At 39.2% G+C, this 17,716-nt stretch overlaps 2 protein-coding genes across 2 annotated transcripts in view; one reads left to right on the top strand and one right to left on the bottom strand.

The window, feature by feature from the left end:
• Window positions 1-17,716, top strand: part of GABRB3 (gamma-aminobutyric acid type A receptor subunit beta3) — a 492,675-nt gene that overhangs the window by 43,918 nt on the left and 431,041 nt on the right. The gene's annotated exons all lie outside the window — the stretch shown is intronic.
• Window positions 1-17,716, bottom strand: part of GABRA5 (gamma-aminobutyric acid type A receptor subunit alpha5) — a 190,749-nt gene that overhangs the window by 80,152 nt on the left and 92,881 nt on the right. The window contains exon 6 of the mRNA XM_063459194.1: window positions 530-612. Coding sequence (XP_063315264.1) covers window positions 530-612 — 83 coding nt within the window. The remainder of the gene's footprint in view (window positions 1-529; window positions 613-17,716) is intronic.

Genomic DNA, 17,716 nt, shown 5'->3' with positions numbered 1-17,716 from the left:
TTATCTGTATTTTGCTGCTAGCAAATTTCTGGAAAATATGTAAAATGATTTCTGTTTCCAGTTGATGATTTTATTTTCCATGGCATTCGGAGAGCACTAAACTGTCCAGTCAGGCCATGTGTGGCATCCCATAATGCCTAGCAGATGGTCATGCTCTAGGCATTTTAGATTTGGCTTGGCATTGTGGGAGTACATTGATGCACACTCTATCCATTGAATAAAGTCTTGTAACTATACTGTTTAACCTGCACATGTCATACCTAGTTTGTGTACCCATGTAAATGCTAAATGATAATTATTTCCAACATTACATTTTGTCATTTAATATACCTTATTTTGAGGCTCTTTTGAGAGTACATTTTTTTAATGTTACACTAATCTGATCATAGGAATTTGCCTATGAATTGAGCTTTTTACACAAGGTTGAAATAAAGACAGTACAAAACATTGTGGCACAATTAAATAAAAAACATAGATTGTGGATGTGTTATACGTAATGGTAAGAAGTAAAATATTACTAAACACTTACAGCTTCCAAATTTCAGTGGGCAGGCATGTGCATCCATAGGAAAGTCTTCTAACTGCATGGGACATTCAGCGGATATAGTCAATCTGTCCGAATCATAAGAGGAAAACACAGGGTTATACAGCAGTCTTACTAGCGGGCAGTTGACCTTTGCATCCTTGCTCACAGTATACAGCTGTGACACCAGTAATATAAACCTGAGATTTGGAAAAACACTTTGGGTATTTTGCCATCTGATCTGTGTTTCCTACAGTGCATTCGCAAATCTTCATGCATCAGTGATTCAGTAATATATTCTTTTTTTACAATTAGATAATACAGATTTTACATCTTAACTCTCTTACCATCGTAAAGAAAAAATGCCTACTATGGTTTTTCTATGAATAGGTCTTCAGTCTCAATGCTAAATTTCAGTAACATAAAAGACATGATAAGATGAATTTATCAACCATAGTGGTAATAAATGCACCTCATTTGAAAATACTTGAAAAGTGATGATAATAAAATAATTGTACATCTGAATATCACTTTTCTGCAGTATGGTTTTTTTTTTCTTGCTACAATTCGATACTAGCACTGATTTGTCAGTCAATTCCTAGCCTCCCATAGCTGCCTACAGGAGAATTAGTGAGCATGACAACTGTATGTCATCAAAGGCATGTACACAGAATCATTCCTCGGATATCATTACACTGATTGAATTTATCCATGCACAGCACATTAATCCCTTGAAAAACAGAAAACTACTTCCACATACGTGGTTAAGTTTAATCCTTATTGATTGTTGTCTTCCCTATATAACTAAGATTTGTATATTGTGTATGTTATCCTGATCCTGATGAAAATCCCGACAGGAGACTGAAACGTCGATCTCCTTGGACCCTGTGTTCTTCATGTAAATAAAGAAGTCTTTATTCTATTTTTTTGTATATTTTTACGTGGTCCTCTGGGACTGGCACCTGGTATTATACACCTCTTGTTGAGCCGGAGTGCAAAGATACTCTACTAAGTTTTATATAATCAGTGAGTCTAATCGGAAAAAAAGGCTTGAATTTGCTAGGGAGCATAAAGATTGGACTCTGGAGTAATTGAAGAAGGTCATGTGGTCTGATGAGTCTAGATTTACCCTGTTCCAGAGTGATGGGCGCATCAGGGTAAGAAAAGAGGCAGCACCCATCATGCCTAGTGCCTATTGTACAAGCCTATGGGGGCAGTGCTATGATATGGGGTTGCTACAGCTGGTCAGGTCTAGGTTCAGCAACATTATGTGCCCAAATAATGAGGTCAGCTGACTACCTGAATATACTGAATGACCAGGTTATTCAATCAATGGGTTTTTTTCTCCCCTCATGGGCAGATTCCAAGATGACAATGCCAGGATTTATCAGGCTCAAATTGTGAAAGAGTGGTTCAGGGAGCATGGGACACAATTTTCACATATGAATTGGCCACCACAGAGTCCAGGCCATAACCCCATTGAGAATCTTTGGGATGTGCTGGAGAAGGCTATGCACAGTGGTCCTACTCTCTCATTATCCATACAAGATTTTTGTGAAAAATGTATGCAACACTGGACGGAAATAAATCTTGTGACATTGCAGAAGCTTATCAAAACAATGACACAGTGAATGCATGCTGTAATCAAAGCTAAAGGCGGTCCAACAAAATATTAGTGTATAAATATAATATCTATATTGCAAATCTATAGATCTTTAACAGACTAATACATTTGTATTAAAATCAATGTGTAGAGCAGTGATGGCGAACCTATGGCACGCGTGCCACAGGTGGCACGCCGGGCCCTTTCTGTGGGCACGCGGCCATAGGTTCGGCATCACTGCAGAGTAGGTACCTGCCTGCCCGAAATGGCAGGAGCCTACTCTGCTTCCGGTTCGGGAGGCAGGGGAGGGATCTTTGAAGCATCTCCCCTGTCCTCCCGCGAGCAAGCTGTGTGGAGCGTTGCCGCGCGTTACCATGGCAACGCCCCACACAGCATCGCGCGGGAGGACAGGGGAGCTGCTTCAAAGATCCCTCCCCTGCCTCCCGAACCGGAAACAGTACTTGCCACCACTGGACCACCAGGGATGACTGTGTCCCCCCTCCTTAATTAAAGGTAAGAAGGGGGGGGTGGGACAAGATAATAATTTAATGTTTAAGAAAACATTTAACTTTTTTTTTTTTAAAACGTTTATACCCCCCAACACCCCATCCCCACACACACAGCACCCCTACCCCCCCCACACACACAGCACCCTTACCCCCCCACACACACACAGCACCCCTACCCCCCACACAGCACCCCTACCCCTCACACACACACAGAACCCTTATCCCCACACACACAGCACCCCTACCCCCAGCAGTATCCCTACCCCCCCACACAGTACCATTACCCCCCCCCACACACACAGCACCCCTACCCCCCAGTAGTACCCCTAACTCCCCACACACAGTAGCCCTACCCCCCCACACACAGTACCCCTACCCCCCCCAGCAGTACCCCTACCTCCCACACAGTACCCCTCCCCCACACACACCGTACCCCTACCCCCCCAGCAGTACCCCTACCCCCCCAGCAGTACCCCTACCCCCCACACACAGTACCCCTAGCCCCCCAAACACAGTACCCCTAGCCCCCCAAACACAGTACCCCTAGCCCGCCAAACACAGTACCCCTACCCCCCCACACACACAGTGCCCCTACCCCCCACACAGCACCCCTCCCCTACACCCAGAATCCCTCCACTCCCCCCTACTCCCCCACACACAGCACCCCCACCCCGCCACACAGCACCCCACCCCCCACACAGCAACCCCACCCCCCACACAGCAACCCCACCCCCACACAGCAACCCCCCCACACACCACCCCCACCCCCCCACACACAGCACCCTTACCCCCACCCAGCACCCCTACCCCCACCCAGCACCCCTACCTCCCCACACAGCACAGCACCCCTCTCACACACACACACACAGCACCCCTCTCACACACACACACAGCACCCCTCTCACACACACACACACACACAGCACCCCTCACACACACACACACACACACACACACAGCACCCCTCACACACACAGCACCCATCACACACACAGCACCCATCACACACACATACACTACACCCCTCAATGCAGTATGTGTGTGTATTCAGCAGTCTGTGTGTGCGCGCGTGTATTCAGCAGTCTGTGTGTGCGCGCGTGTATTCAGCAGTCTGTGTGTGTGCGCGTGTATTCAGCAGTCTGTGCGTGTGCGCGTGTATTCAGCAGTCTGTGCGTGTGCGCGTGTATTCAGCAGTGTGTGTGTGTGTGTGTATTCAGCAGTGTGTGTGTATTCAGCAGTGTGTGTGTGTATTCAGCAGTGTGTGTGTGTATTCAGCAGTGTGTGTGTGTACTCAGCAGTCTCTGTGTGTGTACTCAGCAGTCTCTGTGTGTGTACTCAGCAGTCTGTCTGTGTGTGTACTCAGCAGTCTGTCTGTGTGTGTACTCAGCAGTCTGTCTGTGTGTGTACTCAGCAGTCTGTCTGTGTGTGTACTCAGCAGTTTGTCTGTGTGTGTACTCAGCAGTTTGTCTGTGTGTGTACTCAGCAGTCTGTCTGTGTGTGTACTCAGCAGTCTGTCTGTGTGTGTACTCAGCAGTCTGTCTGTGTGTGTACTCAGCAGTCTGTCTGTGTGTGTACTCAGCAGTCTGTCTGTGTACTCAGCAGTCTGTCTGTGTACTCAGCAGTCTGTCTGTATATTCAGCAGTCGTGTGTGTGTGTATTCAGCGGACTGTGTGTATGTATTCAGCAGTCTGTGTGTGTATGTATTGCATTTGTTGGAGATACTAATAAATATAAGCTTAATTTTATCTATTTATATCATTATTTAAAATTTATATAATTGAACTCTCTGTTGTTGTGTTCTTTTAAAACAAAAGTTGTTAATTAGTTCGGACAACAGTACGAGTTGTTTTTTTCTAAACTTAAACCTCAATATTCAGGTTTAATTGCCGTGTTGGCACTTTAAGGAAAAAAAATTGGCATGTATTGCGGTTTGGGCACTCGGGCTCAAAAAGGTTCGCCATCACTGGTGTAGAGTGTTCCTGAGCAGCGTTGTCTAATAGGTAATGGGCAGTAGTGCGTGATAAAATGATTGCATTATAGATCGAATTTGAGCACATTAATTTAAACCAAAAACAGAGAATATTAGAACTGTAAATCCCTGCTCAGGTCTCAAAATAGTTTTTGCTCACTTGTGCCATTACAGAGAGAACCAGTTCCAAGGCATATCAGAGTAATACCACACATAAGGGCAGCCCAGAACCAAACTGGTAAGTTCTCTCTGCACGAGAGATACAGCAACCCTGGATGATCAATTTGGCCTTCTTTGGGCCTCATCAGCAAGGTGTAGCTGATAAACCACTAGGACACAATGAGCATGGATAGTGAGAAAAGTAGAAGTAAGGGCTGCACCAATTCTTATAACAAAATATAATGAGCAGTGAAAATCAAAACATAAAATAAGTAAAAAATCCAAATATCAGTAAAAAGAGTCCAATAAGAAGGATCTTACTCAGATCAAATATAGAATAAAGTGCTTGATCGGGAGTGATATCCTCAGTGTCTTTTTTTGGACTAGCCATATTTGTAAACAAATTTGATAGTTAATAAAATATCAGTCAGTAATACATATTCCTACCATATATACCCTTCAATGATTTAACAATTTGACCTCTAATGCATTAATGATTTATCTTTGCATTATCCTTTATCAACTATAGCGTATCATTTCCTTCTTAATCCCATGAAGTGTAGATATCTCAACCTCAGTGAAACGTGAGGATCATTTAAATTAAAAAAAGTTATTTAATTCAGTATTACAACACTTTGTTCATATCAATAAATAGCTTGACACATATTATTAATGAGGCTGTATGAAAATTGTCAGTACATTTTAAAGCCCAAGTTTAATAATACCACCATAATCGTTTGCTATATAGTTTGGCTATATAATTCTGATTTGAAGTGATCTTAGCCATTAGGCGGCTAGTTTAATATAGGAAACAAAAATGTTATTTTGATTTTATGAAGCACAGAAATTTATTTATTTTCAACGAGTAGAGTATCAATATATTTAGTTTCACTAATACAAAGTAAAGATGCAAGCAAATGATTTTGAGCTTGGTTGCATAAGGACAAAAAATGTTGCAGCTTATATTGCAGACCTATGGGCAACCGCTGAACCGGAGTAGGCTGTAATTGATTCATTGACTGCTTTTGCTACACTATGGAATGCTTAACAACTACCTGTTATTATTAAGGATTTCACCAAGTGTTAAAATCTAATGGGCTTAACGGACTTCACCATGCTTGGGGGAAGTACACCTATCTCCCTTTCTAATGAGGATAAAATGTTCATTCATGAAACTTCAACCACAAGGTGAGAAGGACATCGAACATGTGCTCTAGGTGAGTTGTGGAACATTAACCTTGTTCTGAGCACTGAGCTAACATTATTTACTTGCAGATACTTGCTGATTATATAGGCTCTTGACTATAGAAAGTGCTGATGGAGTATTCACTCATGTCACCCTCTGAACATCACGATCTTCAATAAACATTGCATACCAACAATTCCATGCACAGAGCTTGGTTACAAACAGAACCACTCACAGCACATGAAAGACAATCCCCCAAAAATGTGTTTATAAATTAAATCTTGGCTAGTGCCAAATGGAAATATAATACATACTTTGATGCATTCCATTTATCTTAATATCACAGTGGGGTCATGATTTTTACATACAGCTTTTTTTTTTTTAAAGAATATTTCACTGTATTTCAAAATATACCCTGGATTTCATCTGCAGTATTTAACGGAGTGGGAAAAATTGCTAGTTTTTATTATTCAATAATACAATGTAAAAGGCATGAAAGGCATTCACCAATATGCAAACCACACCGAGGCTAAGCAGCATTAGACAATAAGTAAAGTAAAGGCGCTAAGTGTTACTTAGTGCACCCCCATGGTGATAAGAGGTTGTAACAGTACTAGTCCTTCCTTTGTTGTGCATGAGCTTTGGTCAAACAAAAATTAAAAGTCTTTGGTGCAATGTGAACTATCCAATGGGAATATTAATACTGCAAACATTGGGAACATATACAATATTACAGACGATATAGCATTGATTATCTCAATTTGAACAACAGCTTTTTGAGAGCATAAACAAAATTCAATTCAAAGTAAATTTCAACTTTAAATCCATGGGAGCCAAACCGAAAGCATGGTCATGTTTCCATTACAGCTATTTTGGCTTTAAATTTGGAATTAATTTCGATTTCTGACTGTAGTTAATCACCCTGATAGCATGTGCAATTGTGGGGGAAAATGAATAAAAACAATGCTCAGACATGCGGCTTATTGTCATTTCTAGGTAATTAGCTATAGAGACACCACGATGACAATATACTGTGTAAAATATTTTTCTATGTGGTGATAGTGTCACATAAAGAAAATACAATTTAGTCTGCTTGCCGTTTGTTCCCCGTGTATGCACAAGATTTAAATCATATGAATATTCCATATGGGTGAGTATTTGGAACAATTTTCTGCTAATACAAGATTTCTCATTATGTATCTTTTACTTCCATGATTGTTTTAAGTTATCTTTCTTTTTCATTTCCCTAAGCTTTACTACAAATAGGGCAATGTGTTTCCAGATAAAGAGATACAGATAAAACAGTTATGTTTCTGTTATGGGATTTTATTTGTTGGTATGTTTAATAAGCTACATAATACAATAGTAAAATGCAGTTACAAAATTTGTGCTTATCCCCTGAATGTCTTCTGTGTTTCAGTTTCCTTTGGGTGAGGGACACCAAACAGCATTGTTTGAATGTTAATTCTACCAATGCAAACCGTTTTTATGGAGTACCCAGAGACTGAAAGGAATTAAAAATCACTAAATTGAAGCTGAGGCCTGTTCGCCTCTAGGTTAGTTTCCAGCTCCCAGGAGATACCATTTGCCATTCTTAATGTAATGTACTTTCACTTCAGTGACATGAAACTAAATGAGCGATTTTGCAGTTGATTTGATTTTACCATGTGAGAGTTAAACAGTAGAAATGATTGGGAAAAGTGATTGCATCGCTGTATAAATGGCAAGAAATGGCCTTTTTCAAATCTACACCATTAACCCCTTAAGGACACATGACATGTGTGACATGTCATGATTCCCTTTTATTCCAGAAGTTTGGTCCTTAAGGGGTTAAAGGGCATAATTATCTATTCATGTGTGTCTAGTAGTTTCACTAGTGCATAAACTCCCTCACATGTTTATTGTAGGCCTAACCAAGAATGCTTAAGAAAACTTAACACTAACAGATACATTGAAACCTTTGATGCTCTGTATGAAGAATGGAAATTAGTATCAAACATTTACAGGGAATTCTGGGTATTTATCAGTTACTTCTATTATCCCTTGTGCATGTGCAACATGTGAGTATTATCCTGAAATGTGACTATTAAAATTTGAATATGATTTATTAAATAACCAATTATAAAGATCTATCAGGAGTGTATAAAAATAGGAAAAATGTGAAATTATACCTCTGTGCATATTTTCCATGACATATATCATAAATCTACTGCTCTCTGCATATAAAACAAGTTACCTTATTTCAGTCAGCAAAATGTCTATGCTATATGCATTATGAGATAGTAAATGTGAAATGCACAGTTGTTAGGTGTTTAACTAAAGTCAGTATACAATGCCTGGAAGTTTACTTCCACCAGGCAATTATTTCATAAGGACCTGGTAGATGTTTTGACAGTTTAGCTTAACCCCTTCAGGACAAAGTCAAAAGTACACGTTCTGATCAAAACAAAATGTAAACAAAAACTGGAATTTGCGCTATATGTCTGTTCAACTGTAATTCACCTCTTTCATATTATATGCACCCACACTTATTATATATCATTTTATTCAGAAGATACAGGGCTTTCATTTCATATCAAATATTTATATATGAAACATAATTTATTATGAATAAAATCAAAAAAACTGTGAGAAATTTAATTTGTTTTTTAAAAAATAATTGTAGTTCCACCTCACATTTTAGCTGTAAATGTCATAATACTGTTAGCTTTTACTGCAAAAAAAAAAAAAGCACATATTTGGATTCAGCAAAGTCTTACGAGTACAACAGTAACCCTCATTCACAGTTTTTACGGTGTTTTGGAAAGTTAAAGGGTCAAATATAACACATTCCATTTTTCATTTTTTTCACATTGAAATTTTCCAGATTAGTAATGTTACCTTTGAGACCGTGTGGTAGCCCAGGAATGAGATTTACCCCCATTATGGCATACCATTTGCAAAAGTAGACTACCCAAGGAATTGCAAGTGGGGTATGTCCAGTCTTTTGTAGTAGCCACAAACACTGGCCAAAGTTAGCGTTCATATTTGTTTTTGAGAGAAAAAAGCAAAAAACTAATATTTGGCCAGTGTTTGTAACGAAGTGGCTACTAAAAATGACTGGACATACCCCGTTTGCAATACCTTGGGTTGTCTACTTTTGCAAATGGTATGTCATCATGGGGGTAATTCTTATTCTGGGCTACCATACGGTCTCAAAAGGCAACATAACCAATCTGGCAAATTTTAATGTGAAAAAAATGAAATGCAAGCCTTATATTTAACTCTCTAACTTTCCAAAACACCATAAAACCTGTACATTGGGGGTACTGTTTTACTCAGGAGACTTTGCTGAACACAAATATTAGTGTTTCAAAATAGTAACTTGTTTTACAACAATAATATCGTCAGTAAAAGTGCCGTTCATGTGTGAAAAATGCAAAAAACTTCACTTTTACTACAAATATAATTGTTGTAATACAAGTTACCATTTTGAAACACTAATATTTGTATTCAGCGAAGTCTCCCGAGTAAAACAGTACCCCCCATGTACAGGTTTTATGGTGTCTTGGAAAGTTACAGGATTAAATATAGTGCTTGCAATTCAAATTCTCTGCACTTTATGCCTGGGTTGTCAGGCATGTCAATCAAATTTTAACTTATTAAATCACATAATTATGTTAAAATATTACTTAAATATACACGTAGAATTTTAATATATATATATATATATATATATATATATATTTGCGGTTATTTGTATTTTACATTTAGATAGATTTACATATAGATAGATATAGAATGTAATTCTATTTTGTTACCAATATATATGTGTGTGTGTATTAATAAGAAAATAGAGTTAGAATGAAATGAAATATGTATATATAATTTATTTAATTTTTTAAAAATATTTTATTTATTTATTTTACTATTTTATTTATTTATTATTGTAATTATACGTGTAGATATATATAAATATATATATAGAGATGTATTATAATATATATATATATATATATATATATATATATATATCTTATATATATGTAAAGTCATTCTAAGTGTATTTTAATACTAATATATGTACTTATATTAATATTAAAATACATTACGTATGACGTTACATATATGATATATATATATATATATATATATATATATATATATATATATATATAAATGCATTTAATTTATTTTAACATGTGTATTTTTTTATTTTTAATACTTTCCACCAGCAGGGGGACTGTCTGACATTTCAGGCAGATCCAAAGCCAGCTATAGGGAGCCATGTGATTGCTCTTTGAGAGCGATCACATGGCCCCCGGAGGCTTCATTTGCCGGGGAGGGCTGTCTGGGCGTTCAGGCAGCCCTCCAGAAGAGGATCGCGGCAGAGGTGTGTAGTTGGTGGCTCATGGGGGCTTAAGTCGTTACGGCATTCTATTCCGCCGCAACGGCTTTAAAGCCCATTTAATGCTGGATGGCATAGAACGCCGTAACGGCGTTAAGGGGTTAAAGGGACACTATAGTCTCTAAAACAACTTTGCTCAATGAAGCAGTTTTAGTTTATATATCATGCCCCTGCTGTCTCACTACTCAATTCACTGAAATTTAGGCGTTAAATGCCTTTTGGTTCTGTTTATGTATCCCTAGCCACACCTCCCCTGGCTGTGACTGCAAGAACACAAAATTGGTTCATTGTCAATCACATGTATTACTTACTTTTAATGTTTTTATCTCCTGCTCTGTAAATTGATCTTTAATCACATACAGAAGGCTCATACAGGGTCCATCAAGCTATTAACAGAACAGGAGATAAGAAATTCTAAATTAAATAGAATTTGCAATAACAGAAGTGTAAACATTAGATTACTCTTTGCAGGAAGTGTTTAGGAAGGTTGTGTAGGTCACATGAAGGGAGGTGTGCCTAGGGCTGTATAAACAAAGTGATTTAGCTCATAAAAGGCAGATAATTGAGCAGTGAGACTGCAGGGCTATAATCTATACACCAAAACGGCTTAATTAAGCTAAAGTTGTTTTGATGACTGGAGTGTCTCTTTAAATCTTAACCTGCACATTACCTTGCTCGCAGAACTGGAAGTATTCTTCCTTTTGGGGGCAATATCTGGACTCTTTCGTTTACAAATTGGGCTTTTTTTCTGGAAAGTGCAGCACAGCATTATTTTAGATTTAGTTGTTCCTCTTTATATGTATATCATGGCTACCTAAAATCCACAATTTACTATATATGTATATATATATATATATATATATATATATATATATATATAATTTATAGTGCTTGTAGTGCTCAACCACCTTCGTAACCTCTGTACTTAAAGCATTTTGTTTCCACCCCTGTACCCATCCTCCATAGCAACAAGGAGGGAAGTTGTACTGTGTTCTTATTTAGAGTTCCGCCATTTTGGAATAGGCTACCAGAAAATGCCAGAAAATCTTGTACAAACCTGTGATATCTGTTAATAGTTATTTATGTTCTGCGTATGTTAAATGAATAACTTTGTAAAAAAAAAATTGTATTGTTTAAACATCTCTGGAAACGAGAAACATGTCACTGTGTGTTTCCGTTTAAAACTCATCTAAATAAATAAATATAAGTAAATCATTTGTTTCCAGATTTTTTGGGCTACCTTATCTATGCACGGTTAGTTTTCTTTTTTGTTTGTTATGGTATATCAAGCACCAGTATATTGGGTACATTAGTGTTCATATAATATATAAAGTTACAACACATTGGTACATCATTAAGGAGTAATATCACTAGTGTTGGATTTAACAAAACATGAAGTAAGCACCTGCCTACGATTGCATGTTCTTTAAGACCGCACTTAAAATATGCCTTTAAAGGACCACTATAGTGCCAGGAAAACAAACTTGTTTTCCTGGCACTATAGTGCCCTAAGGGTGCCCCCAACCTCAGGGTCCCACTCCCGCCGGGCTGAAGGGGGATGAATGGGGTTAAACACTCACCTTTCTCAAGCACCGGGCTCCCTCGGCGCTGGGGACTCTCAGCTGAGAGCCGCGCGTGCATTCAGCCAGTCCATAGGAAAGCATTCTCAATGCTTTCCTATGGACGCTGACGTCTTCTCACTGTGAAAATCACAGTGAGAAGCGCCTCTAGCGGCTGTCAATGACAGCCACTCGAGGCTGGATTAACCATATTGTAAACATAGCAGTTTCTCTGAAACTGCTATGTTTACAGCAGGCAGGGTTAATCCTAGATGGACCTGGCACCCAGACCACTTCATTGAGCTGAAGTGGTCTAGGTGCCTATCGTGGTCCTTTAAGAAGATGCTTTTTCCTTAGATTATATACAGGTGGAAATTAGAATGAAGATGGTGGGGGGATTTACTCTTAAAGCAGGACTTCAGCTCCTGATTATTCTCATTATAGCAGTTTAGCCAGAAGGATGCACAGAAAAGCACCAGGAGCCTCTATCCAGTGACGTAAGATATACATTCCTAATGTTGCCGACTAAATGACTGACCTGTAGATGCAGTGTAGCACCATGTTACTTCAACCAAATAGTATAATAATAAATTGGTTTCTTTTCCAAGATGATAATCAAGAGCCAAAGAGAATAAATCTATGACTTTAGTTATATAGGGAAGTAAAAGCATTGCTTAAACTGTTCTTCCAAATAACTATTAAAAATCTATACAGCTCTGCCTTCCATCTAAGGTTAATCCTAGATGGACCTGGCACCCAGACTACTTCATTGAGCTGGAGTGGTCTGGGTGCCTATAGTGGTCCGTTAAGACTAAAAGAATACAATGATAATGTTAGCCTTTACATACAAGAGTGACATACAATACGTTGAATCACACTACAGCTGTGTAACACTTAAAGATTTAAATGTTAGAAAGGAAAACAATTTTGATACAGCTAAATATGACATAATCTCTCAAAAGAAAAAACACTACTGCCATCTAGTGATGTCTGTTTTTTTTCTCAGTTATTTTAGAGTCCTGAAATTTTCATCCTGAATAGATGAAACAAGATATGTCCATCTATTATTATGCTACTTAAAGTGATAGTAGAATGATATAGTGGACATTTAAAATATTACTAAATGGTGTGAAAGAATGTGTATACTTATCACAAAGATAAATTATTGATGTATCTCCATTAGAGCAAAATATTCATAAAGGCATGTGAAAAAAGGTAAAATATATAATAGTGCAAATCGTTTAGTTAACAGGAAAAAATACAAAATACATACATTATAAAAATATATAAAGCATTGATGGATACATAAAATAAATATTTTAAATATGATATATTTAAACTACATACTGTAAATGTAGTAGATTATAGGTATGATTTAACTGTGCAGGTGACTTACAAACTATAGAGCCCACACTCAGCTTTATATGCAGCGATCAGCAATAGAAATAGGAGGCAAAGAAGGAGAAAAAAAACTAATCATACTGAAATGTATAGGTGTATATTTATTAAAAATATATAAAACATAGCCATAAAAAATATATATATTTAAAGAAAAGGATGCAGAGGATAGGAGCAAACATAAATAGATGGCTAAGGCTATATTTTCTAGATATTGTAAATGTTACTATCCATATAGTAGTTCAGTGTGATAAATCACAGAAAGCCACAAGTCTTAGACCGGGGAACATAACATATAGAGGCTTCAGGCTTCGTGTCCCACTTAACCGATAAACAAAGCTAGGAGCCAGGTAATGGTGGAAAACTCTGAACGCAATGCTCTACGTGGCTAATTTTAAAAAGCTCTGTCTCTGTTCCTCCCGCCATTGACACGTTTCATGTACGTAACGTTGCTTCCTAAGATTGGTTACATGATAAGTATACACATTTATTTTACACTATTTAGCACACCCTCAAAATTGTTTATGACTATTAAGGTTACACTTGTTAGGGAATAACCATGGAGAGTTTGTGCAGCTTTATATTAATCACATGTTACATATGGAGTTAGAAGCACAACTTTCTTACTTTATTGGTTCACTTTTTATATACAATGAAAATTCCTGCTTGGAACCCAGCTCCTGAAATATATTGAATAATTTTTGTAACAGTGACTGTTTAAAGGAAAACTCTAGCATTATAAATACATTTAATTATGTTGTTAGAGTGTTAGCGATCCTTATTGGCCCCCTCTCACCCCTTTCATGTAAAAATACCTTTCCTCCAAATTAAACAGTGAGAGGGCCCTTTGTGACAGCTCTGCTCCACCTGCAAGAAAATTGTCAGTACAGACAAGTATTGGAAGGCAGAGCGCATGGGCGGCAATCACTGCACCATGCCCCTAGAGCAGGCATAGGCAACCTTCAGCACTCCAGATGTTTTGGACTACACCTCCCATCATGGGCGTCCGCAATAATTTTTCCGGGGGGGGGGGGGGGGGGGGCAAAATTGTAATGACATCCATGCTTGGCCCCATTTTGACAGTGTCATGAAAGGGAAGGAGCATAGTAATTTTCACATAAAGCCAGGTTGAATAGCATTTTTACAACTATGATGTCAGGAATATATGCTTGTATTCCAGACACTATAGTGTTCCTTTAATCAAATTAAAGGAACATTCTGGTCACCATAACAACTAAATGAAAATGCTATGATGCAAGGAGGCCCCTGGGCGCTCTCTTTACAAATGGTTTACCCCCAAAGGTTTCCTTCATCTCCAGATCTCCAGGTCACTCAGCGGTATTCAGCTTCTTAAACGGAGTGTCAGGAAGTGCAGATTGACGTCAGGCATGGGTGCAGCTGATTGGCTACAATGGTCAGCTGACACTCTAAGCCAATATCTAGTTCCCGATTCATAAACATTTTTTACGTTTTCATGAATGGGGAGCTACTGATTGACTTAGAGTGCCAGCTGACCCTCTAGCCAATCAGCGGCACCCCTACCCAGCGGCCCTCTGTGTTTCCTGACACTCAGTAAATTAAAGTGAACACATTAACACTGATATATATATATATAGATTTTTTTTTTACCTGGGGAGATGAGAAGGTCCAAAGTTTCCCTGCCAGAGGGAAAGGGGGGTGATGGTGAGAGGAAGAGGCGGGTGATGGTGAGAGGGAGAGGCGGGTGATGGTGAGAGGGAGAGGCGGGTGATGGTGAGAGGGAGAGGTGGGTGATGGTGAGAGGGAGGTGATGCTGAGGGGGGAGTGATGGTGAGGGGACATAAGGCTGAGGGAGGGGGTGATGGGGGTAATGCTGTGGGTGGTGAGGGGGGTGATGCTGAGGGAGGGAGTGATGGTGAGGGGTAATGCTAAGGGTAGTGATGCTGAGGGAGGGGGGTAATGCTGAGGGTGGTTGGGGGGGTGATAGTGAGCAAAGGGGTGATGGTGACGGGGGTTATGCTAAGGGTGGAGGGGGCATGCTGAGGGTGGTGAGAGGGGTGATAGTGAGGGGGTGATGCTGAGTGAGGGGGCATGCTGAGGGTGATGAAGGGGTAATAGTGAGGGGGTAATGCTGAGGGTGTGAGAGGGGGTGATAGTGAGGGGGGTGATGCAGAGGATGGGGATGAAGGGGTAATAGTGAGGGGTGATGCTGAGGGTTGTGGGGGGGATGATGCTGAGGGTGGTGGTAGTGGGGGGGTGATGCTGAGGGTGGTGAGGGGGGTAATGCTGAGGGTGGTGAGTGGGGGTAATGCTGAGGGTGGTGATAGTGAGGGGGTGATGCTGAGGGTGTGAGAGGGGGTGATAGTGAGGGGGGTGATGCTGAGGGTGTGATGAGGGGTGATGCTGAGGGTGGTGAGGGGGGGTGATAGTGAGGGGGGGGTGATGCTGAGAGTGTAAGAGGGGTTAATAGTGAGGGAGGGTGATGCTGAGGGTGGTGATGGGGGTGATGCTGAGGGTGGTGATAGTGAGAGGGGGTAATAGTGAGGAGCTGTAGCTTCCTGCTTTTCAACATTCACACACCTACTGGCCAGCACCGGTATTGCAGTGTATTCTCACACAAACCAAAAATAGCAGCACAAGCTGAACAATCCAGGGGGGGGCAGGTGCCCCCTCTTTCCCCCCCTGCGGACACCCATGCCTCCCATGATGCTTTGACAGCATTATGAGCATTATGGGGGATGTAGTCCACAACACCTGGAGTGCCGAAAGTTGCCCTAGAGTTTCCACTTTGCACTATAAAGTAATTCATTACACTTTGTGCACAATTGCCAACCAAATTATGGTCAAAAACTACCAGTCTCTTTTAAAGTACAGATTCAATGAGGCAATACAAGTAAAATAATGATCGATTATTTATGCATACATTCTCTTATAGGGACACCCAAATAAAAAAAATAAAAAAATATCACTGTTTATTAGACATACCCCAAATGAATGTTTGCATGCATTTAATTATGCATTTTTATTGGGGTATCGTTGAAAACAGCTTGCAAAACCTGCAGTGCCCTTGTCTGCTGCCTTTTCAAACCCTCCTCTTCTAACCCCCACCGAGGTTTTGTCCAATCACAGACTTCCCAATGCAGATCAATGATAAGTATTTGCATGGCAGGTGGTCTGAACAATTTCTTCTTCTTGTGAGCTAACCAAACCAGGAAGTAACATTACCTGTTGTCTGCTTGAAAGCCAAGGGAGTGTAATCCGATCCATTTATAAAAGTGCCAATTTCTATTGAAATCTGCACTTTTTTGCAAAATGAAAAAAAAAGAGTACACACCCCTTACATATAAAGATTTTCAGCAAGCTAGAGTGCTTTAGGGGTCCCTTTAACTACACCTATTATTCTAATTTTTCATATAAACTGAACATACAAGTAAGCATTAGTGTTGCATTTTTAGGAACTTACAAAAATGTATTTTTAGTACAACTACAAAGACTATGGTAGGTTTGCATGGGATAAGTTAAAAATCTCACATATGGATTTGCAGCTGTTGATACCACATTTCCATTTGCTGACACAATGCATAGCAACAGACATCCTCTGCTAATGTTTTGATAGTGCATATGCTAAACAATTAGGAGAAAACAAAAGAGGAACGAGCTATTTTTAAATAAATGAAAAAGCATTTTTCTTAACACAATTGAATGCACTGCATTAAACGTAAGTGCTTTCTGCTCTCTGTTTTGAATAACAAAAATATTTTGTGTCAAAATAGGCTGTTTCTCTGCTTTACATAAAAATCAGTCATGCCTTGAAAATACATAAAATACAATGCATATCTTTTCCTCGCTGCATTTAATAATGTATAAACGCTACCTATTCCATCCTTTCTCTCTTTACATTTTATAAAAACAGACATATTCTTGTACTGCCATTTAGAAAATCTGTAATGCAGCAATAGCTGTTATGCAGTGAAGCAACGCTAGCCACTATCACAAAGCTTGGGATTGCTTTTCATTTGATGGCAGGCACTGCAGCCAGCGGAATTAGCTGGTGCTAACATAAAAAAAATAATTGTTTCTGTTAGTGCCCTTTAACTATGTAAATATGTGTACGTCTCAGCTCACTGCTTGACAATACAAGCATACTATATACTCAGATTATTTGGTGTATGTGTGTGTGTGTGTGTGTGTGTATATATATATATATATATATATACCGGTATATATATATATAAAAAAAAATATGTTTGTGTATATATAAATGTGTGTGTGTGTGTGTATATGAAGTCCGGTGCTACTAGCCAGGCCCTTAAAAGTTACTCACCACTATACACCACTATACCCACCAGGACTATATTTGCACCCTCTAGTGGCAAATGGAAATTTTTAACATAATACGAAGATGTGTGTGTGTGTATACGTCTTGGTTTGTTTGAGCTTAGTC

This window comes from Pelobates fuscus, chromosome 1 (genome assembly GCF_036172605.1).
Source record: "Pelobates fuscus isolate aPelFus1 chromosome 1, aPelFus1.pri, whole genome shotgun sequence".
NCBI classification, from domain to species: Eukaryota; Metazoa; Chordata; class Amphibia; order Anura; family Pelobatidae; genus Pelobates; species Pelobates fuscus.
This window is presented reverse-complemented; position numbering and strand designations above follow the sequence as displayed.